Consider the following 23,586-nt stretch of genomic DNA (forward strand, 5'->3'; position numbering starts at 1 on the left):
CTCGGATGAGAAGCAAGACGTCTTCTGTGACAAAGTCCAGTTGTTTTTGTCTTGAACTTTTTTGAATTGACCATGTCCTGGATGACTGAGAATCTTCACCAGCATAAACCCTAAGTTACAGCACGAGTCTGCAAACAGAAGAGGTGTAGCATTATCCAACCCAATCAATGGAAATAACTAATGAATGTTGCCAAAGATGACAAAGGTAATGAAGAATTAAAAACTAATGGCTGCTAATACATTTTTAAAAGCATCACAACTAAGGTATACCACCGATAACAGAACTGCAGCCAAAGTAATAACTCTTACACCAAGAGTGTAATTCACCAAGACCTTTGTTAAGCATCACCCATTTCATACCCTGATGCATCATGCATAAATCATGCAGGTACAAACATCTAACAATGGTAAGTCAGGCCCTCTAGACAGAATCTTCTTGTTGAAAGGTTTCATATTTTATCCAAAAAGACTTCAGTCTGAGGAGCTGCAATAAACTAAGTCCTGTAAAACGCACCTTCACATAGTGAGCGACGTGAAGGAAGCCATCTTTGTCAAGAAAAACCATCCATCATTAAACGGGTGGAGGCCTCCGTGTCCAATTGTCATCTTCTTACAATGATGTTATTACCATCACTCGGCCCTCTGTGAACAGCAAGAGGACATCAGGCCCCAACAATCTACTGTTACACTGATGCTGATCCTTTTGCACTTGAACAGCTAGTTCTGGCTGTCATCAGCAAACTGCTTGATCCACGATGAGAAGGTGCTATTTAGAAGACTGAGTTTAATGCAGCTCCTCAGTCTTTTGGACAAAAGACAAAACGTTCAACGCGAAGAATCCGTCCAAAGGACCTGACTTTACTTATTTAGATCACCCATTTCACTTTTTAGACAATTAGTGAAAGTATTTTGCGTGTACAATATACAGTAATAGGGCACACTTGTGGTGCTGATTGTAAATTAAATATTCTCTTATCCATTTAGTTATAATTAATGAACCAACACTGAACCTGGTCCAGTCTCCAGATCAGAGACGGGGTAGAGGTAGGGCAGCCGACCTGGGACCCGAAAGTCCCAGGTTCGATCCCCAGCCATTCCCACATCTTGTGGAGTCTCTGAGCAGGACACCTAATCCCGAATTGCTCCCCGGGTGCTTACATAGCTGCCCACTGCTCCACCTGGGTGTATCCCAGGTGCGATGGGTTAAATGCAGAGAACCAATTGTGTGGGAACATACATTGATGACAACACTTGGTAATTTACTTTTAGGTTTAGCCTGAGTACTCTGGAAAGTGCACACAACCACAGCAACAATCAAACAAGTGTTTCAGCCCCTGAGGCCGGCACATAATAAACAGCATTAAAACAAGATTAATTAGACCCTGAGAAAAAGTAAAGCGCAAAGGTTGCAGTACACATAATTGTGCCCGTACATCGCTTTTGTCATGACGACGTTGGTCACCATGTGAAGACGGGCAGCAGAGTAAAATCATACTTCAGAGGTAAGAAGGCCTTAAAATGTGCATTTCATTAAACTATTGTAAATCTGGCAATGTTTTCAAATTCTGCATCGCTACAATATTTCCATTACAAGTCAGATCTATCGTTTAAGAACATTTATAGATTAAACAAATGTAAAGCAACAAATCCAAAGTTATTTGTAGAAAAAGAAAATTCAAGCAGTAATGAAGCAGTGTTTCCCCTAGTTTACTTGCACTGGCAGACGGCTCAGCGTGAGGGAAACGGAGCGCTACCTCGAGCTCGTTAGCTAGCACGTCTGCATTGTGCGCCGCTAGCTTAGCTAGCGCTACGTCAGTGTCGGAAGATGTCAACTGGGGGAGGGGGGCAGTCCGGTAGGCAGGGCATTCGGTTTTATCGACAGGGAGGAGCGCCCTGCTTGTTTAATTAACAACGGGAGGAAAAGTGCTCATGAAGAGACGTCAAAAAAAGTAAATTTGCTCAAAGGCACTTGTGGTCCCTGTGTAAACAGGGTTGTAGTTGTATATCAGTGCCTTGTTCTCTTCCTCCTTCGATTCAAATCGATGAAAGTTCTTCCTCGCTGCAGGGAGAGAGAGAACACGGGATTTACAAACCAAAATTCAAGACCAAAACTGCAAATACTCAGTACTGGTACTCCAAACTACTTTGACTTACACACCTTCACTGACAAAAAAATCAGCCATGTGGAAGGTGGTCTTCACTGCTGACGGAGAATGAGGAATATAAGGCTTTGACCATTCAAATGCATTTTTCTCTGGATGCCACTGCGTCCCATAGATTGGGTAATCATAAGCTGTGCAGAGGAACGGCAACAGTGTGACTTTGCTGTAAACGTTTCTATAGCAGCTCGACGTCACCGTGTTAAAACTACCTTCCACCGTCGAAACAAACTCCGTGTTTCCATCTGTGTTTGTGGAGAGGACCTTGTAAAACGTCCTCAGTTCCTCGTTTGTGTTGTAAGTCTGGAAAAAAGCAAAGCAGAGTAGATCAGCCACCAGAAGTTTAGTTCAGCCTCACTCCGTTTCATTTTTACACAGTTGTGTAGTATTTTGATTATAGACAGCAGTCATTACCAACGTGTGGAGACAATGAGCGGAGCCGTTTGTCATCCTGTTGGGAATGAACAACTTACCACCACCCCCAAACTCCAGTGATGAGAGTTTTCAGTGAGAGGCTCTGACGACAGAGCGGCCATGAGTTCAGCAGGAAAATGTTTAAACATCCTGCTGGTTCTGGTGTCTGGACAGGAAACAAGAAAATCATGGTTGTCAATCGTCTTTTTAAACAAATACACAACTTTAAAAGAAGTCCTCATTAAGAATTTCTACATGAACCGTTACTGAACTATACAAAAAACCCAACAACGTTAAGTCAGGTCCCCTGGACGGTTTCTTTTGATCTTGTTGAAACGTTTCATCCTTAATCTAAAGGACTTCATAAATCCGAGGAGCCACAACAAACTCAAGTCTCATAAGTGGCGTACTCAACCAGTTTTCAACAATAAATAAAAATGAACAAATAAAATAAAAATAAAAACGTCCAGAGGACCTGACTGAACTTTGTTGGATATGTTACCTGGATTACTGAGCATGAACTTGGATGTTTTGAACCACTTTGGCTATGGCTGCCTCAGAGTCGACGGAGGAGAGGGCGGACTCCAGAAACCACCTTATCACTATAAAACTGGTCGACCCACTATGTCAATAATCCACTTTTGGGATTGAGTTTGTTGTGGCTCCTTGGACTGATGAAGTCCTTTGGATGAAGGACAAAACGTGAAAAGAAACCGCCCAGAGAACCTTAACGTTGCTGGAGTTTTTTCCTGGATAACTGAGCATGAACTTGGATGTTTGAGTTACAAAAAGACCACATAAAGCAACTAAAATACCGTCTGAAAATCCTAATTAGCCTAGAAAGTAAAACTAACATTTCCCAAATGTTTTTTTTTTTAATAACCAGTGAAAATCAAGAAAGTTGTAGTTTTCTCCAAAGCGACAAATGCATAACTACCTTTAGTGAAGTTCAGAGGCAAAGCAACGCCGCTCGTGTTGGTGAACGCCAACATGTTCTTTCCACTCGACAAAGACATCAGCTGCTCAAAGCCAAGGCAGGTGCCCCACACGGGGAAGTAATCCCCCCTCTTGTTTGCCTGAAGCATCACACATTTGATGCAACAGTCCAAATACAGCACACTGCCACACAACTATACATATTTTCACCTGGATGGCAAGCTCGTAGAAGATTTTCGCAGCTCTCTGGTAACCAGAGGAGATGATGCTGACGCCTCCGCCTGGGTATAGGATGCTGTCAAAGAAATGCCACAAATCAGAAACATCATTTCACGGGTTGTGTGTGAAAAAGGCGGTGATTTAACTGAGCGACATGTTTTCACACGCTGGACTTGTAATATCTAAAATAGAGACTTACAGTCACAATGTAGCTGCTGGAAAAATACCTTCATTTTAATCAAACCAGCTTCATGTGTCATTTACTTTAAATATTCCTGTAGGATTAATCTAGTTCAACTTGTATGTGCGTGTTGATTATTTCATACATTGGCCACTTCGTACCCTCTCCTTGCACGTTCATGCTGACGCTCTGTGCTGTTGTGCCACTGTGTTCTCGTCTAAAGGGCAAGGATCAGGAACTGGTCTGGTTTATCTCTGAAATCACACTTGATGGTTGCTAAGGTATGGAGAGAAACGTGAACGCTGAACTCAGGACTGGGGTTGGAGCCAGGTGTCTAGGTGGCTCCAACCTCCAACCAAGGCACCGATCGATGGCGCGCAGCTTCTTTTTGTACCCGTGGATTGGTGAAGTGACCATAACTGCAAAAGAATGAAGACTCCAACATACAAAGTAATTCTGAGCCATTTCATCTTGCCCAAGGGCCCAGAGCGGGGCAAATGAGGGTGGAGAGAGGTGTGGGTGCTTCACCAATCCCACCCACGTTTTGATGCTGTCGGTACGGGAGTTGAACCAGCGACCTTCACAGGCCCACCCTCTCTAACCTCTGCGCCACCACTCTAATAAATTCATCTTAACTTGAACAGACATGTAACAAATCAGTGCTGCTGATAAAATAAATGAGAAGGCACCTTCACCAGCACATGCTTCATGTTTAGTGGTTATAAACCAGTTTACCCATTAACGGAGTTGAACAGCGTCGTGTACTCCTCCAGAGTCAGGTTGATCCTGTGAACAACAGCAGGTCCGTGAGAACAACAAGTGACCTTTGACACTGGACCACCACTCCACTCACATGACGGGCACGACCCGGGCTCCAGCTGACTCCAGGAACTTCACGTAGGACGCAGCGACGTAAGCTGCGTGGCTCGCGTTGGGCGAGGACACCTCCTGAGCCAGAACACCTTCAAACCACACAGCGCGTGACCGTCCAGTAAGACACGCTGCTAGCTTCGTAAAACGCGACACAACAACAACATGTCAGGAAACTCACCAATAACGGGCTCGTCATTCCTGGAAGCCGAAGAGCAAAGTGAAAAAAGTGAAACAAAGAGCAATTTTAAGAGCATTTTAGAGGACGGCGAACAAGCGCAGGTGTTCCGACACTTTCGGTTTCAGCTGGTTTGACACATCCGGTCTAATCCTTTCGGAATAAAAGTCTGCTAAATCCAAGTTTGTATTTAACGTGAGTTTTAAGTTTGTCAAACAACAAACAGCAAATACCTCCTCTACTATGTTTCATATGTAGTAATTTTTTTATGTTCGTTATTTAAACGAACATATGGCATACATTTTAAATTTTTGATGCTCTTATTTTGAAGTTCAGCAGCTTCAATGTATTTTTTTGTTTTGCTGCTGTTGAACCAAAACTGAAGAAAATCTTAAAGAAATGATTGTTTTAACGCCACATCAAATGAAACAAATATTTATGAAACGACAAAACTTTATTCAAGGAAGTGCATATATTTACACAAAACAAGCACTCTCGTGTTTGCTCTTTTCGTGTACGTTTGAATACTTGTTTTAAACTTTGGTGACATTTTATTTTAACTACTGCTGACATTCATATGAAATTCCCAAAATGTATCTTAAAACAGAAAAATTTACAAAAATAGACACAATGCAAACAGTGAGAAGAGACAAACAAGTAATGACTTTCTTGCATTTTATCATCTGATTTTTTTATGTGCTGTGATGGTATAAATAAATCACCCGATTTAAATTAAATAAGTCTAGACAGAAAGAAAATGAGAAAAGATGTTTAAAACGTACGAACAGCTACACTTGAAAAAATGTTGAAACAGAAAACAATAAAATAAAATACAGTGCATCAAAAAATAACTCTGGTGACAACATGGGTTGTTCTTTTAGTTGGTTGTGGGACAATGATTTTGAAAGTTTTTCCCCTTAAAATTTATATAATTCAAAAAATTCTAAGACAACTTGTAAACACCTTTAAAAAGTAGCTTCCAACATATCAGCCTCAAACGTCTCTGGACTGCCACAATTTAAATCATATAGAGAATACTGTGCTAACCTCAGTTGCTTGTCAGTCTTTAGTCTTGTTCTCAACACACTTTCATGACTGCAGAAGAAAGGCAGCGCTGATACTTTTTATTAGTTCTTTATAAATAAATCAAAAACATCTTTGCAGCTGAAGCCATTTTTGCAGTCATGGTGCTGTATGTATAATTTCATTACCACATTTTCTCTTCCTGTTAACAGGTCAACCCACAAAGTCTGATTTATCGTATGTGCCACCAAGTTGAGTTTCTTTACAAAACATCCATTTTTTGCTTTTTGCTTGGTAAAATGATTCTAGTTGCAGAAGATTGCACCAACTTATACTTCTTAAAAAGTAATAAAATCCTTTTGTGCATACAAAAATACAGGTCCAATTAGAGTGAAACCAAACAAAGCGACAAGTAGCATCAAGGATGTGCAAGAGCTGATGTCTTGACATCTTTCTCTGAGTCTTTAAGATTCTTGGTGCTTAGCTTAGGTTTCTTGCTGGAGTGGTACTGGGCTCAAGTTAATAGGTTTTATGTGTCTCGATGCAAAGGATGATGTATTCGTTAGAGCAGCTGCGGGTCTGCTGGCCCAGGAGCAGACCTGAGATCAGACTGGAGGACTGTCCCATGACAGAGATGTCGCCTGCTTGCCACGTCTCACAGTGTCTGTCCTCATCTCTGAGGCCTCTGCTGGTGGAACCATGCCAGATACTTTTCTTAGGCCTAGTGGAGGAAAAATAGAAAATATTAGTGCACAAATATCTATCTATCCATCAACTTCTGCTTGCTCTGGAGTCAGTTTATGGGGCAGCAGCTTGAACAGGGAGGCCCAGACATCTCTATCCCCAGTCAAGGCGTTCCCAGGCCAACCGAGAAACAGTCTCCAGTGCATCCTGGGTCTTCTCTAGGGTCTACTCTCAGTTGGACATACCCATAAAACCTCCTTATGATGGCATCCAGGGGGCATCCTTATGAGATGCCCGAACCACTCCACTGGCTCCTCTCAATGAAGAGGAGCAGCGACTCTACTCCGAGTCTCTCCCAGATAACTGAACTTCTCACCCTATCTCTATGGGATTCTACCCATAAAAGTTATAAACAGAATGAGCGACAACGCAGTGCATGAATAGACACACAAAAAATCCAAAAGTAGGACTGAAAGTTCACAAACCAAAAGGAATCGGATAAAACATCTCGGCCATCAAAGGAGAAGATAGGTATCCTGATGTTGATTGGCCCACCGCCACCGTTGAATATGGATCGCCAGTTTGGAAACAACACGTCTCCCTGAAGGGACATATAGGGTACATGCTATTTAGGTACAACATTCAGTTTGATTAGGGTAACAGCGTGAAAAAGCCGAAGGGCAAACGTACCCTTAGATTAGTTATTGGCAGATTGTCCCGGAAACCAGGATAGACGACAAGGACCAGATCTTGCCTGATGGATGAAATGAAAGCACGGTAGTTGGGAGTCAAACCCATGGCTTTGGCCTGCTGGTAACACATCCGGTCAGCCATGTTGAGCCCCAACATGTTTCCTGAGTGCGGCTGATTTAAGGCCACCAGCGTCAGCTTCATGTAGAGGAAGCAACAGACTGAGGTTAGCTCTCTGGATTTTACTAGAATTGTAAAATAACTACAACAAAACCAAGTTTAAAGGATGTGACTAAGGACAAATCCGTTAGTTTTTTTTTGTTTGTTTAATTGTATAAAACATACTCTTTCTTTTGCTGAACTGATTCTTTGCACCGTCTCTCTTCTGACATGGTACGCAGCTTGAGGCTGAAAAACCAGTGGAACAAAGATGCTTCAGGGCACAATTATAGCAGCACAACACTCCACAAATGTATTTACTAAAAGTACATGAGTAAATAAAATGCAATAACCTCATCTTGTGGTATAATATTACTGGAGAGGTAAATCAGATTCCCAAGCTGCGAAGAAAAAAGCAAAACATATCCCCAGTTATTACAGCGGACGCTGCCTCTGCAGTGCAGAACTGTTGACACATGACAAGCAGCACTTCGTCAGGGACGTTATAAAACACACAATTGACTGAATCAAGTTTCAGGCCAAGTGTTATATGATTTAATAAAGTGAAAAGTGAAAGCATTTTTCTTCATAGAACCGTGTATGGTTCTTGATTTTTATAAATGGGAGCTGAAGTGCATCGTTAATCATTCTTTCAAACAGGCAGGCTGTTTCTCAGCCACTGAGTGTTTCACAGGTTTTACACTAAACATGTGTTTTCCTTCCTTCATGTTGGCTTGTCAAAGGGAATAGCCAGTGCAAAATTGATTTTTTTTTTTTTAGTTTAAACAAGTATTAACAACTATCACATTTATGCAAAGCACATTTTAGCCAGATATTGACCATTGTACCTGTATTTCCTTCCATCCCTGCGAAACCTTCAAGAAGAGACTTCCTGTTGCTCTGACATATGCCAGCGTTCCCTCTTCATCCCGCAAGGTTTGCTGCATCATAATCTCCCGTGTGGCAAAGGATTTCAGCTGAAAGCAATCACCATTTAAATGTATTTATTTATATTATCATCAAAATAAGTTGAGGTTTTAAAGATTTACTGTGGTGATTTATTTGACTACGTAATTCCTCCACTTGAATGATTAAAGAGCAACTTACAGTTGCTGCGTTACTTGAAGCACCAGGGGGGCCACTTGGTCCAGGGGGACCAGGGGGGCCAGCAATGGTCAGAGCTGCCAGAACAAGACAAAGTAACACAATTCACAAGAGCTTCATTCATCTAAATAACTGCAGCAACAACGTTAGTTGTGTATTGCTCTTTTGGTGCATGCTGGAAGACTTCTACCTGAACCATATCTAGAGGGGAACCCAGGGGGCCCTGGTGGACCTGGTGGCCCAGGAGGACCAACAGAACCAGGTCTACCATAGCCTGGAACACCAGGTGGGCCTTGCATCCCTGGCTGACCGGGAGGACCAAGAACAGACTCCCCTTTGGGGCCCTAAACAAAAGACACTTTAATCATTTTCTTTCACAAAATCAGGCAAGCTTGTCAGAAACACTGACTCACCACCAGTCCTGATCTCCCAGGGAAGCCTGGTTGACCTGGATGGCCTGCCTCCCCCTTCTGTCCCTTCTCTCCTTTGCTGCCTTTGTCACTGATTGTCATCTTGGGAGTGCACGCACACGTACACACACAGGTTAAGACACAAACAAAGATGAAACGCGGGCGTCTTAGCAAGACCGAACAGAAGAAAAGTCCTGTGTGAAACTTACCCAGGCTGATTTGGGCAAAAATGTGCCTGTAGTGACAAAAAATGCAGTGAAGAAGAAATTTTAACAGATTTTTAATTAAGCCTCAGGGAAGTGTTTAAGTTAAGCTTTCAACATTGTTTTAAGTTGCTAAACTTAAACACCTGTTGTTTCAGAGTGTAATGTTTTTGGCTTACTTGCAGGAGCTGGTAATCCTGGGAGACCCCTGTCCCCCTTTTCTCCTTTTGGTCCTGGCTGGCAGTCACCTTGGAGCAAGACAAATAACTAAAATATAACTTTAGTATTCCTTAACTTTGATCAGTTATAACTAGGGCAAGGAACCAATAACTAAAGTTTTTATTCGGGTGTGAAGTTGTAAAAAAATGTCAAAAATGATCCCACCCACCTGTTGAGATCGTTCCTTCAGAGTTGAGCTGAAATGAAATAAAAACAGAAACAGCTGAGAGTGAACGTACAACAGGTTTAATTACCAACTTTTTTTTAACGATGAGTTAGACTCATGCAGTCTGTATTGTTGGAACATTACCCAACATGCAACTGCAAACACATACAACTGATCTAAACATTTTATGACTTCCTGGGTTAGTTCTTTGCATCGGGTCTTTGCACTCACCTTTCCAGAGGTGGCATGCATCGTGCAGGGATTTAACAAAGTTCAGTCAGGTCCTCAGGATGGGTTCTTCTTTGATCAAATGTTTCGTCTGTTATACAAAAGACTTCTTCAGTCTGAGGAGCTGCACGTAAGCTCAAGCGCCCTGCATACTCCATCCAAAGGAGCAAAATCAGCTCCCACTGGGGCGGCTGTGGCTGAGCGGTTAGAGCAGTGCAATGCAAGAGTGCGGGTTCGATTCCACCAGCAGTCACATGCTGAAGTGTCCCTGGGCAAGACACTGAACCCCTCATTGCCTCCGATGTGTGTCCCATCGGTGTATGAATGTGATAAAGCTCTGATTAGTCTTTGTAGAGATCTAGTAGAGTGCTGTATGAATGGGTCAATGAAGACACAGATTGTGTTTTAGAGAGCTTTGTGTATATTGGTAAGATAGAAAGGTGCTATAGAAGTACAGTCCATTTACCATTTACCACTGACGCAGCTGTGTGACGGAAATTGTGTAATTTTGTTCTCAGAGCACTTTTGCCTGCCCCGTCTCGACACAAGAAACAGGCCAAACGTTTTCTCACAGGCATATGTGCCAAATATCGTGTGACTGATCAGAAGTTTGTGGGCATGTTTGTCAACGTGAAAATGCACTTGGACATTCAGCTATGACTCTTCAAACACACTAAATTAGTCAAATGGCCAAAAATGCATGGATAGAGATTGTGCAGACATCGTGTATGCAGGAGTCAGTCTGCTGACAAGTGTGGTGCTTTCTTCTTGATAGATCTGTGGCCAAACCACAGATGCAGAGACGGAGTGGTGACTCTGGCGAGAAGAAACCCGTGCTATGATGAATACTGCAGCAGGAGGACATTCCCAAGAGCTCGGCACCTGTGTCTCATGGACTATGAAAAGTGCATGCAAAAATGAACGTGCAACCACGTGACCATGAGTCGACAGTTTGGCTTTGAATGGAGTATGCTGGACTCTTTAGTCTTGTTAGCAGCACCTTCTCATAGTGGATCAACCAGTTTGTTGGTGACAGCCAAAACTAGTTGTTCACATGCAAAAGGAGGAGGACCATCATCTTAACGACCGATCGCTAGTGTCCTGATGGCTGCTTGCTATCCACAGAGGGCTGAGGGATACTTGCAATAACAGAGGGGGGCAATTGGACATGAGGGCCTTGGCCCCTGTTTTACAATGGGCAGGTTCTCTTCACAAAGATGGCTTCCTTTATTCCTCTCTCGAACAGAGTTCCTCTCTGTCAAGGATGTGCACATCTTTATCCCCGAAAGAATGATCGCTGGCGTGCAGACACGTGTAAACTGCAGAGTCCTCTGTAGTCTACACTGAAGCCATATTTGTTAAGATAACTATCAGTTATTAAATAGAGGACTGAGTTTGTTTGTTTGTCTTTTGGATAAAAGACGAAACGTTTCAGAAAAGAACAAACCATCCAGAGGACCTGACCTGTTAGATTCATCTACCTGGATTATTGAGCATGCATCAGCACATCCTACAGGAACATTTAGGAACCACCTTATAGTAGTTCTGAGCAATCAAAATTAAGAAATTATCATTCTTACATAGAATAACATGCCTATTAATTGAAGAAAAATAGTAAAAGTAAGCAAATGAATGGTGTTGTGAGTTTTTCCACTGGGCACTGTGAAAAAATGAGTTGTGAACAGGCCCATCGAGTTGTAATGAAAGCTTGAATTGCATCATGCTTTTTTTTGGCACATCAGGGTTTTTGTTTTGTTTGTTAAACCTACAGGCTTCTTGCAGTGGGGTCTCGGAGGAATGGGGAACACTGTCTTCAAAAACCAGAAGAAGAAACAGAATGGTAAGCATATAAAATAACTGAAAAATAAGAAGAACTGGGGTGGAAAATTAATGAAGTAATGTTTACTCCTTTGGGGCAGTTGAATATTCCTGGACGACCTGGGGGTCCGGGAGGTCCAGGTGGTCCCTAAGAAAAGAAGAAACAGTCAAAACAGAATAAAAAACGAGGACTATTAAATCTGTTTAAAAGTACACAGAAAAACAGAAAATAAAATATCTTGCAGAAGAAGCCCAGTTTTTAAGAAACAAGTCTTAACTGCTATATTTTTATGTACTGTATTTTCCACCGTACACGTCACACCGCCCTATAAGTTGCATCAGTCCAAATATGTGAAATAAAGTGGAAAAAATCCATAAATATGTCGCTTTGCCTTATACGTCGCATTTATTATGCGTCACTGCTGACGTGTCATGTTTGTTTTGAGTCATAGCTGACAACCCGAAAATGTGGGCTGAACCTGAAAATGTGGGCCGGTGTTGTGGCAAAAATCGACTGGCTGCCAAATGGCAGTTGCGGGATCATGCACGGGAGGACATTAACCTTTCCTCCCAGGCTCTCATCGAGGTGGCAGCTTCTGTTTCTCCTCCCCTGTTTTTTTTCCTTCTTCCTGCTCTGCTCTCTGTGTGTCTGAAGCGCCTGGGTCTCATCTCCCAAACATAAATTAAGAAGATTATGGATTTGGTATCGTGGGCGTTCAACTCTATTGATAAGATTTTTTCATCAAAACGACAAGGTCCTGGAGAACCGGCGTGTCCAGCTGAGACTCACGCTGTGGGGTACGTCATGGATTCGTGGGGAGTGTGGTAGATGATGTGTCTCTCAGTCCTGTTTCAGGAGGATGTTGAAGACGTTTACATATTTGGAATTATGATAGCAGGGACTCTGCTTTTTGGCATCGGCGGGGCTCTGTTTTATCGACTTTTGAAGAAGACGGCGGCAGCAGTTTCGGCCATGGAAAAGCTTCCGAGTCAGTGTGAAGGTCTGGTCCTCGCTGTGGGAACTTTAAATCGTCTGGTTTACGAGCTTAACCGTAAGGTGGAGGTGATTGAGAATCGCAGACCACCTGCGGCTTCTGGGACTCGTCAGCGTGGTGGGTTCGACCTTGAAGGAGACTCATAGCATGGATCAGTGGAATGGAATCCCACAATTAGGCATTTTCGGAACCAGAACGCACAGATGGACTCAAGGCTGAAGAAAAAAAATCTGTCTGCCTGAAGAAAAAACAAAAATCAAGCTTATCTGAATCTGACTCCCAATGGCCTCGGAGACGGGCTGACTATCAAACTTCTCCTGGGACATGAGTACCCAAGGATAAAAACTTCATTTATCGCATACCCCCACGTGCCCCCCACCCCGAGAACTTTCTGTGCAAGCTTATCTGGCTGATCTGAAAAAATGCTCATGGACAAATCTCAACACCTCGATGTCAAATGCAAATGTAATCATGTTTTAATTGTGCTTGCTGGTAGAGTTTTTTGATGTCGCAAACCGTGTCTTAATAGACAAGATGTGAAAGATCTTTTTGTAATACCACTATCTATCCTCATGTTTCTACTCCTTTTACTATCTAAGATTATTATCTGATAAGGATAAGAAGGCCGCGCTCTCCTGTAGTTGCAGCTTTGTGCACTCCGCCCATCTTTCGGACGACTGTACGTACATATTCGCATTGTACCTCGGTGCAATTCCAATAAAGTATATTCTGATTCCGATTCTGATTCTGACATTAACAAGACTTTAACAAGATTAACAATTAAAAACAACTATTTGTTTGCTGGAAATTATAGTAAAGGTGTGTCTCAGTTGAACTTGTCCTTAATAAATGCACTTTGACGGTCAAATCAGCTGCATTTCAAAAGCCGATAAGCGGAAGTAGGTGCATGTATGGGAGGACTCGCTGTGCATTTCTTCGAAATTTAACAAGATAATCACCTAAAAGCAATTATTTGTTCACTTGAAATTATAGTAAAGGTGTGTCTCAGTTTAACTTTTACTTAATAAATGCACTTCACTGGTCAAATTAGTGTAGGGACTCTGGTCTGTTCCTGGTGTTTAGCCCCATCTTGTGTTGTGTTTATGTCTTGTGTTCTTCTTATCCTCAGTTTCAGTTTTCTATAGTGTTTGTGTTTTCCTAGTGTATGCCTCCATCTGGTTTTGTGTCTCTGTTCCTTCACTCTCTGGTTTCCCAGTTTATCATTTCCCCTGATGTGTTTCAGCTGCGTGTCCTCACAGGTGTTTCTCTTGTTAGTCACTGTATATAATCTGTGTCTCTGTGTTAGTCCTTTGTCCTGGCGTTGAATGTTGTCCACTGGTGATGTCCTGTCTATGCCTTGTAATTCATGTAAGTCTTGCTGCCTTGACAGCCTTTCGTTTTTTTGTAAGTAAATCCTTTATTTAATATTTCTCCTGAGTCTGCTACTTCCTGCCTGTACCATTGGGTTTATCTACACCAGTCCCTCCTTATGACAATTAGCTGCATGACTCCGGGGCGGAGCAGCAAATGAAGCTGATTTGACAGTTGCTCGAGACTAGCTGGACAGTAGTGGCAGCCTATAGCAAGCTAATTGTGTCATTAATAGCTACTATTGTATGGCACAATGGCATACTACTCGAGTGCCATCTAGTGGCTGAAAATAGTAGTGTTCAATATTTTCAGTTAGAATTAATGAAAACAGTCATATCTCAGCCAAAAATTGGTTTATAAATATGGGGGAAAATCCATAAATACATCACTTCAGCATATACAGTAAGTCGCAGGGTATGCAAATTATGCAACAAAACTGTGACTTATAGGCCCAAAAATACGGTAATATCAGATCTCTGGAGTATAACTCACTGGAAGTCCTTGAGGGTCCCCTTTCTCTCCTTTGGGGCCAATCATCCCTGAACGACCCTAAACAGAGAAAAACGTTAGCTACAAAACATACAAGCCAAATTCCAAACTACTTTTAATTTAACCAATCTCTTTATATGTTTTTGATGAAGTTGTACAATTTGCAAACTGGTCAGTGGTGTTTGTTTTATTTTTTTATTTGTATATTAATTATGTAACAGAGGGGCTTACTGGTCGTCCAGGGAAACCAAATTCTCCTTTGGGTCCTGGTGGCCCAATTGGCCCCTGTTACAAATAAAGTGCAGTATATAATTTGATAATATTGCAAACTGATATCTTTTTGTTTCTGTCGCTAAATACTTACTGCAATCCCATGGGCTCCAGGAACACCTTTATCTCCCTGCCAACAATAATACATGTGCTTTGCTGTGATTTAAAGGTTCTTACTGATAAGAACATCACAAACATCCATCATCTAAAGTTATGGGTAACAGACTAAAATGTGAAAGCACTGGCAGGAAATACTACCTTAATTCCTTTAGGTCCCATTGGCCTAGCCATGTCTGACATTATGGAACCGTCTGCTGCGATGGCAGGAGCTGGCTCACCCTTTTCGCCCTGCAAACAAACATGAGTTTACCATATGGATATGTGTGCACACACTTTAAAAAAGGAAGATAAATTAAGTTAATTGTCTTAGTTTAATAGGTCGATACTGCATGCCAGGATAATGGTGGAATCCACTTACTTTCAGTCCTGGAAGTCCTTGCAAACCTGGCCACCCGATATCACCTTTTGGACCCTGTGGTCCCTATGTTGGAAACAAAGCATTAGAATAACTTCAAATGTAAACTTTCTTAAATGTCATATCTAATAGATTTTATATTTTGAATCAGGAAACTAGACATCTGAGTGGAATGTTTTTGTCTGATACTCACAGCAGATCCCTGAGCTTCAAATATCCCTGAGAGGTTGAAAGCGCCAAAAGTAGCATTAAGCAGTATCTGCGAAGATAAGGGAGGACCTTTGTTAGTAAAACTTCAGTATATATTACGGTGGAGGTGGGGGGTTTGGAAACGGGTTGATCAAAAGAAAAACAAATGGTCTGAAGTAATAGATGTGAAGCCACTTACATCCTGAAGGTTGGTAATAGGACCCGGAGGTCCAGGTGGTCCTGGAGGACCAGGGAGACTGAGCCCATCTCGTCCAGCTTCTCCCTGTAAAAAGACGACGGTTTAGCAAGTTTAGTTTTTTTTCTTCAATAAATAGAACCACATGCTGATGAACCTTCTCAGGGTGGACCTCACCTTTTGTCCTGCATCACCTTTGTCCCCTTGTTGGCCCTGTAAATAAAAAAAGAACAAATCCATCTCATTTTTGAATATGAAAAGGTATGTGATGTTCTTATCAAACAATTGCTGACATCCCACCCCCTCACACTAAGTTACAACATTTTGATTTGATCTGTTTTTTAACACAGAGAATTTGACTCATTTTAAGATTAGGTAGGTTTGAACTGTTTCTTTTTCCACTACGCTTAATAGTTTCATATATTTTTACACAAATATCCCATTTCTGTTATTTCTAAAGTAAAAATCTAACTTTCCTGTTGAGGGATAGTTTAAGGGCTTGAACAAAGCTTTTTGTTGTTTGTGCTTGTGATTCTTTAAGCACACTCTCTCTGCCTCGGTGTTTCTGTGACCTTTGGAGTGAAACAACTGATCCTCAGAAACAGAAGAATAAATGGACTGTACTTATACAGCTCCTTTCTATCTGATCAAGATACTCAAAGCTCTTTACAACAATCTGTGCCTCATTTACCCATTCATACAGCTCTATACTAGATCTCTACAAAGAGTAATCAGAGCTTTATCACATTCATTCACCTATGGGACACACATCAGAGGCAATGAGGGGTTCAGTGTCTTGCCCAGGGACACTTCAGCATGTGAATGCTGGTGGAATCGAACCCCCAACTCTTGCATTGGAGGACAACTGCTCTAACCACTCAGCCACAGCTGCCCAGAAAAACAGCCGAATAAGAAAGACTGAGATTTTAAGCTAGATCATCTTTGGCTACTTAGCCTCCTTCACATAATTTGGTTGAAGACTGGAGTGTATGAGTTGAGAGTGAAAATTCACAGGTTCTGTGTAGAGCGTGGCAAAGAGGAGTTTGTTGCTTAGATGTGGTCTTTGTTGGTTCCTTCATATCATAAAACCTTGAGTCTTGACTATGTTTTTCAAGAAAACTGACTAAATATGTTTGTATGTTAAGACAAAAAAGCAGATACAGTAGTCCCTCGCAACTTTGCAGTTCGTTTTGTGCGGACTCGCTCTGCCGTGGTTTTTCAACGTAAGACTGAACATGACACACAATTGGCTGATTTCATTCAACCTTTATTTAAACAGGTTACAGACCTGATTGATGGATGAGCCACACAATCAGCATGGAATTTTTATTTTAAATTAATTATTTTAAATTATTTAGCACCTGCTGCACCTGTGTGCAGCTAGAGCTGTCATTTCTAAGCCGAACCCGGAGCCCGGCCCACCCGACTCGGATTCGGACTGGGCCGGGCCATTTAATGTGTGGGCCGGATCGGTGTCGGGCTTTTTACTGCGTCAGGCTTTTTACTGCGGACGATCCAATTATATGTGAACATGGCTTGCCATACATTCACGAGCCACACGCGGCCATTTGACCGTATTATGACCAGCCGGTTGAAAACGTTAAGTTCAGTTAAGCTTCAGATGGACTACCACCAGCGATCCATCAGCCCAAATGGACGTTCATTCAGCCGCTGCACTCGGTGGACGCGCGTGGCCAACGACCCAAACAGGTGAGATCACAAAATATCCAACATGTCAGAGCAGGGTTCACTGCAGGCAGATGTTGGGGAAGCATTTACTGCACTTTGATGGCTCCTCAGCTCCGATCTCCTGCCCCCTTTACTCAGACGCGTGCGTTTGCCAACCGTTAATAATAGTCGGTGGTATAAGCAGTCAACGCTTAATTAAAAATGTTGGAGGGTGGGGGGGTCAGGTTAGGACCAGCAATTACTGTTAATTCGTTGGATCAGGTGGAGTTCGGAGATGATGCCTGTGGGCTGGGTTGGATATGTTGGACCTGAGTGCAACTCTATGTGCAGCCCACCCTGCAGAAGAAACATCTTACTGCAGCCCCTTCTCCCTCCTCTTTCCTCCTCTGTCCATCTCCGTGCTGCAGCGGAGAGGTGGGTGTGGCTAAGAGCTGAGTCCATGACATTCTGTGTTTTTTAGAGTGTTTAGAGTTTAGAAACATTGTTTAAAATATTACAAGAATGTGGGAAAGGTTTAGAATGCCTATATATATATATATATATATATATATATATATATATATACTAAAATAGACTACTACTTGAACTACTATTCCTACTTCGTGGTTTTTCACTCATCGCGGGTCTTCAGATTACGGATCCCCCGTGATAAACGAGGGACTACTGTAACAGAAACAGCACTGAAAGATTTTTTTGAGGGCTTCAGTCATATTCCAGATAGAAGAAAAACTTGTAATATAACACCATGTTACTGTTCCCATCATCATCTGCAACACCTGAGACAAATCAAATCTTTGACTATGAATGTCAAGATGCTTAACTTATTGAGTTAAAAGTCAACACGTTGATGACTCATTGATAATGTTATGGACTGGCAAGTCAAATACGTTTTATGAGATGTTGCATGTGCATTATTAAGCTTTTTTATAGTAGGTTTATACTTTAACAGTAGTAGAAATCTACGATTTTGTTTTTCAGTACACATTTTGCTTTATACAGTAATCCTTGTGCTGGATTTTTATTCTTGAGAATCGTCAATCATTTGTATTATTCAACAGTCGGTATCAAAGCTCATTGGACAGTCTGGATCCTGAATATTACTAACCTGTGCTCCTTTCAGTCCTCCGAGACCAGGAAGCCCTGGTGGTCCTCTAACACCTGGCTCCCCCTACAAAAGTCATCAGAAAACTCTGAAGCTACTCTGATATGACTAAATCATTCAAAACATGTTTGGGATTATGCAGGCTTAGTCTTAAAGATGGATAAATATATGGTGCAGACTAAAGTGAGGTAAGCGGTGAAGACAAACAGCAAAAAGCCTGGATCTGTGCTAAGCTAACTTTAATATCTATAGAAGAGCAGTGGAACAAGATGACAGCCGATTATAGACTCACCTTTTGGCCCGGTGTTCCTGGGATCCCATCCAAACCATTTTTACCCTAAAAAGGCACGGAGGAGAAAAAGAAAGACAACTCAGGTTTTGAGCTCAAAATTCTGCCAACTAATACCAAATAAACCTTGTGAGGCGAGGATAAAGATAAATCCCAGAAATGCTGTAAAGAAAAAACATCAAAACAAACGGAAATGTTTGACCTTGGGTCCTTGAGGTCCACGGGTTCCTGGAGGGCCCTGCAAAAACAAACCATTGTAAAAGCTTGTGTGACAAAACTGTCTTTGTGTGGTTGTGTTAAATGATGTCACATTGAGATAATACCCAACTGTACCTGTGGACCAGGGATGGGTCCAAGACCACTCAGCATCCCAGATCCTTCCAGGTCCTCAAGAAAATAAGTAAAAAACAAGCAATGATAAGTTTTAAATGGTCATATTTTAAAAAAGAATAAGCTTTGTTCTGTTTGAGGCACGTTTTAGATAGCAGATAGCTAAAGCAAGTGTGCAGATGTTCTACGGCCATGCTGTTTTATTAATTTACAAAAAACTAGAGAAACTGCTTTTCCTGCAAAAATGCAGTGTGGATGCTTATTGCAGAAGAACTTGCTGAGAAACAGCTGAAATTAGCTAAAAACATGGTGAAAAGTATCTGAAACAGAAGAACAAGCCTAAATTAGCACAAGAAAGCAGAAAGAACACATATTTGTTGAAATGAGTTTAAATAAGCAGAAACTGGCACCAAAAATTAGGAAATTAGCTAAAAAAGGCTGAAAATGACAAAATAATGGCTGAAAAGTAGCTGAAAGGCAGAAAGAAGCTTAAAATGCCAGAAGGAAGCAAAAAGAGTTGAAAAGAGCTAAAAACGTGGAATTAGCTGAAAAAGCTAAACTGAGCATAAAAAACAGCTAAATAGTAGCTGAAATAGCAGAAATAACTGAAACTAGCAGAAATAAGCTGAAATGAGCATAACAAGCTGAAATTATTTGAAAGAGGTTAATTGGACTGAAAGTAGCAGAAATTACCACAAAAAAATTGTATTTATCTGAAAACAGCCTAATTTTGATAGAAAATGCTAAAAACGTAGCTGAACAGGTAGAACAAGCTTAAATTTGTAGAAAAAAGCAGAACAAGCATGCTTGCTCAATTGAAAGAAACAGAAATTAGCACAAAAAAGTGTAAATTACCTAAAAAAAAAAAAAGCTGAAAATTAGCTTAAAAAGCAGAATGAAGCTAAAATCAGCAGAAGGGAGCAGAGAGATCACATTTTTGCTGAATTGGGCAGAAAAAAGTTGAAATGAGTGGAAAAAAAATGTGGAATTAGCTGATAAAGCTAAAATTAGCATAAAACTGCTAAATAGTAGCTAAAATAGCAAAAAAAGCTGAAACATGCTTAAATAAGCTTAAAAGAGCACAACAAGCTGAAATTAGCAGAAAGAAGTTAGAAGAAGCACAAAAATGTTGTAGTTAGCAGAAAGAATCTGAAAGGAGCACAAAACAGCTGAAAAAACAGCTGAAAGTAGCTAAAAATAAGTTTAAATTTGCAGCAGGAAGCTGAAAGAAGCTGAAGCAGAACAAAATGTGAAAGGAGCTGTAAAAAGTTTTAAACACATCTAAAGATTTGAAGGATGAGCGTCGTTTTTTTTTTGTTCTTCTGGTCCCATGTGTTTCTCTGTCTTGGTTTGTCCCACCCAAGTTGGATGTAGCTTGTCCTTGGGATGTCTGGAGCCATCCCTTGAGTGGGGGGTACTGTGGGGTTTTGGTTCTGTCTGTTTCCAGCACTCAGTGGTTTCCCTTGTGTCTCATGTTAATCACTGCAGGTGTCTGTCATTGTCCTAATCAGCGTGTGTATATATTCAGTTCACTGGTGTCTTGTGTTTGTCTCGGGATTATCCTTCCATGGTGTCGTGTTCAGCCTTTTGTCCTGTCAGCCCTGATCTGCTTGTTTCCAGTTTTGTGAGTAGCTGCCCTGTCAGCACTTTGATTTTGTTTTGTTTAATACTTTTTTTTTTTTTATTCCTCGAGCGTCCTCGTCATCCTCCTGCACGTGGGTTCAAACACTCCTGACGGCCGAACGTGACAAGAAAAGGCTAAATATTTCAAAAAGCTAAAGTTGCACCAATACCAAAAGTCACAGCAGGATCGTCCTGAAAAAGCTGAACGTTTTGATGCATGGTTTGTTGAAATAGCACAAAAATTGTGGAACAAGATGATTAAAAACGTACAAAAGAAAAATGGATCACAGTGGTGCGCATGCTTCAGAAACATTCACGCAGTAATACTGATGTTAGCCTACATGTTGTGCCCATCGCTCCACAAATGTTGGCCCATTTAGCTCAGAAATGCTTTAATAAAACACAGCATACCTCAAACGTCCCAACAAAGCCTCTTCCTGAGGGGCCTGGGGGTCCAGGTAGACCTCTGGGACCAGGCTGCCCTTCGGGACCAGGTGACCCTGGCAGACCTGGAAACCCTGGTGGGCCCTGATCTCCCTAAAGGAGACAAAATCAACATGTTACACCCCCCTCAGTGCACACATTCTAGTCGTAAACATCACAACACCAAATCTACAGGGACAAATTCTAAGGGGTTGTTTAAATACCACGTTGAATAAACTGTAGAGTCAAACAAGCATAATTAGTATTATTAATGTTGGTGATGGTCCATTATCCTTTCAAAGAAGCAGTAAGTAGTTCTTACCTTTGGTCCAGGCTGCCCGCTCACACCAGGCGCCCCCTGTTAACAAGCCAGTGGATCATAATCAAATCAAATGAGCTGCATTGTTGACTCGAGACACTCCTGGTTCTGGTTTGCATTAAGAAGCGCAGCATTAACCACAGACTGGTTTACACTCGAGTCACTCGGCTTTATTAGCTCTCCTCATTAAGAGCTTTAGCTTTTTGTGTTATAGTTCATTTTTAATTGTTTTGTTGTTAACGGAGCGCTTGGAGGCCTGCACACGAGAAGGCAGAGGGACTTTACACAAAACACTGCAAGCAAAAGACAAGTCCAAGCTGCTAAAAGAAGAGCTTGGATTCAGATCATGTTTTAAATCTCAAATTGATTTAAAAAATACATTTATGGACTCAGTAAGAGTGCACTAGGAGAAATATTAGCCTCACCTTGTCTCCTTTTTCTCCATGAGGTCCTGGATCTCCGTCCCTTCCATCCACTCCCTGCAAGAGTGGAAAAAACAACAACTATAATACATTTTAAAGATTTAGCTGTTTTACAATAATGTTTCAGTTACTAAAATATAAAGAAGTTGATGAATAATTTATAAAACTAAACAGCTGTAATTACTGTTAAACTGTAAATGGTCCATTTAGACACTCAGTAAAAGCTTTTAGACGTCTTTAAAAAAGAAAGATGCATTTCCCACAACTGATGGCACAGCTGCAGAGACTGCAGGTCCTAGTGCAGCCGGAAAAATACAAATATGACAGGATTTGGGAAAAACATAACGTAAGGTATTGAATGTATTCAGCATTTTGTTTTTATTTCAACCTATTTGTGGCCCATTTCAGAATGGCACCTTTATTTCTCAGCCACATCCACTTTAGATTATCATTTGCAAAAATAAACAAATAAATAAATATGTTTTAAATCTCCTATTGGAGGGATTGTTTTTTGTCTTCTTTTTGTATACTTAACGTCAGCATGGGTGAAAAACACCAACAATTATGTGTGTATATATACACATATAAATATTGGCTAAAGGCTGAGGTGTTGTGGTGAGCCAGTCAGAAGCTGCTTGAAGCTAAATTCAGATTAAACTAATGACTGGATTATTAGTGTGAAAAAGAAATAAAAAGGGAACAGTAAACTCACAGGGAGCCCTGGTTCACCCTTCGCTCCATCCTTTCCTTCTTTTCCAGGAGATCCTGGAGAAATGCCTGCAGAAGGGGTTCCTGGTTGTCCAGGCAGTCCCGGGGGGCCTGGAGGACCTGGGGGGCCCTGATAAAAATGTGTGGAGTTAAGTTTTCACAAAAGGGAATAATGCCTGGAATGAGTCCATACTTTTCAAGCTAACATTACACACGTTGCAGCAGAGCTGTTCAACCAAACTGCTCCGGTGGCTACAGTTAGTGAGAGCCAGCAGCTCAGGGGCCGGACATCCAGCAGTTAAATCCATGGTATAAATACAACAAGTATTACAATGATCTGGTACCTTTTACATTTATTTGTTTTGTAGCATCAAATCATAAATGCAATAAACAAAACCCAAAGTTTGGGCTGCCGTTGATTTGCCATATTGTTTTACATTATTAGTGTTTCATTTATATCTTGGATCTTTTAGCGTAACGTTTGGCATTTGTTTAGTGGATATCTTAGCGTATATCTTAGATACCTATTTACTGTTTCTTTTTATACTTAATACTTTGTTATTTTTTGGGTGTAACTGGGACGCTGTGTACATAATTTTGTTCGACCTCATGTACCACATGTGATGGATAAACAATAAAGATACTTGAACTTGAACAAAGGTGTAATTCAAAGAAAATGGATTTCAAGGTTTATTTCCTTGAAACAAAAGTATTTATATTCTAATTTGAAGCAATATAAAAAAACATACACACTATTTAACACAAAAGTTATTCTTCCATCTCTGACTTGCCAAATCTTTACATTTTTCAAAATAAAGTAACGTTGATGAATTTTGATGTTCCCTGAATGCTGCTATTCCAGGTGGGTCCAGTAAGAACCAGTTCTCATTTACAATGAAATGGCTGCATAGACCAGTTCTTCCTCAAATGGTTCATAAAGCACAGGTGAAGTGTCCACGTCCGGCTCAGATGTGAGTTTTGAGTGGAACTCGAGTAGTTGATGACGTCAAAGGATCTCAAGATGAAAAAATAAAT

The 23,586-nt window shown here is 41.2% G+C and overlaps 2 protein-coding genes across 2 annotated transcripts in view; both read right to left on the reverse strand.

Moving 5' to 3' along the window:
* Nucleotides 1-1,680: 1,680 nt before the first annotated feature.
* On the reverse strand, nt 1,681-5,064 carry ggh (gamma-glutamyl hydrolase (conjugase, folylpolygammaglutamyl hydrolase)). The gene is made up of 9 exons (XM_037694488.1): nt 4,961-5,064; nt 4,763-4,871; nt 4,645-4,695; nt 3,720-3,804; nt 3,511-3,649; nt 2,633-2,739; nt 2,372-2,462; nt 2,159-2,293; nt 1,681-2,059 (listed from the first exon to the last, which is right to left on the reverse strand). Exons 1-9 carry the CDS (start codon nt 5,034-5,036, stop codon nt 1,941-1,943), a joined length of 912 nt encoding a protein of 303 aa, XP_037550416.1. The 5' UTR covers nt 5,037-5,064; the 3' UTR covers nt 1,681-1,940.
* A 1,396-nt stretch (nt 5,065-6,460) lies between these two features.
* LOC119426788 (collagen alpha-1(XVIII) chain-like) overlaps nt 6,461-23,586 on the reverse strand; it is a 28,595-nt gene continuing 11,469 nt past the window's right edge. Inside the window, exons 10-39 of the mRNA XM_037694369.1 lie at nt 22,556-22,681; nt 21,847-21,900; nt 21,425-21,460; nt 21,091-21,216; nt 19,060-19,113; nt 18,929-18,964; nt 18,730-18,774; nt 18,441-18,503; nt 15,824-15,859; nt 15,650-15,733; nt 15,455-15,520; nt 15,265-15,327; nt 15,045-15,134; nt 14,881-14,916; nt 14,748-14,801; nt 14,520-14,576; nt 11,750-11,809; nt 11,613-11,654; nt 9,619-9,646; nt 9,410-9,478; nt 9,237-9,262; nt 9,031-9,129; nt 8,808-8,961; nt 8,621-8,694; nt 8,362-8,490; nt 7,867-7,914; nt 7,700-7,762; nt 7,355-7,552; nt 7,150-7,265; nt 6,461-6,701 (exon numbers count right to left, since the gene is read on the reverse strand). Coding sequence (XP_037550297.1) covers nt 6,500-6,701; nt 7,150-7,265; nt 7,355-7,552; nt 7,700-7,762; nt 7,867-7,914; nt 8,362-8,490; nt 8,621-8,694; nt 8,808-8,961; nt 9,031-9,129; nt 9,237-9,262; nt 9,410-9,478; nt 9,619-9,646; nt 11,613-11,654; nt 11,750-11,809; nt 14,520-14,576; nt 14,748-14,801; nt 14,881-14,916; nt 15,045-15,134; nt 15,265-15,327; nt 15,455-15,520; nt 15,650-15,733; nt 15,824-15,859; nt 18,441-18,503; nt 18,730-18,774; nt 18,929-18,964; nt 19,060-19,113; nt 21,091-21,216; nt 21,425-21,460; nt 21,847-21,900; nt 22,556-22,681 — 2,334 coding nt within the window. The 3' untranslated portion in view covers nt 6,461-6,499. The remainder of the gene's footprint in view (nt 6,702-7,149; nt 7,266-7,354; nt 7,553-7,699; nt 7,763-7,866; nt 7,915-8,361; nt 8,491-8,620; nt 8,695-8,807; nt 8,962-9,030; nt 9,130-9,236; nt 9,263-9,409; nt 9,479-9,618; nt 9,647-11,612; nt 11,655-11,749; nt 11,810-14,519; nt 14,577-14,747; nt 14,802-14,880; nt 14,917-15,044; nt 15,135-15,264; nt 15,328-15,454; nt 15,521-15,649; nt 15,734-15,823; nt 15,860-18,440; nt 18,504-18,729; nt 18,775-18,928; nt 18,965-19,059; nt 19,114-21,090; nt 21,217-21,424; nt 21,461-21,846; nt 21,901-22,555; nt 22,682-23,586) is intronic.

The sequence above is a fragment of the Nematolebias whitei genome, chromosome 20 (genome assembly GCF_014905685.2).
Source record: "Nematolebias whitei isolate Nwh7 chromosome 20, NemWhi1, whole genome shotgun sequence".
NCBI classification, from domain to species: domain Eukaryota; kingdom Metazoa; phylum Chordata; class Actinopteri; order Cyprinodontiformes; family Rivulidae; genus Nematolebias; species Nematolebias whitei.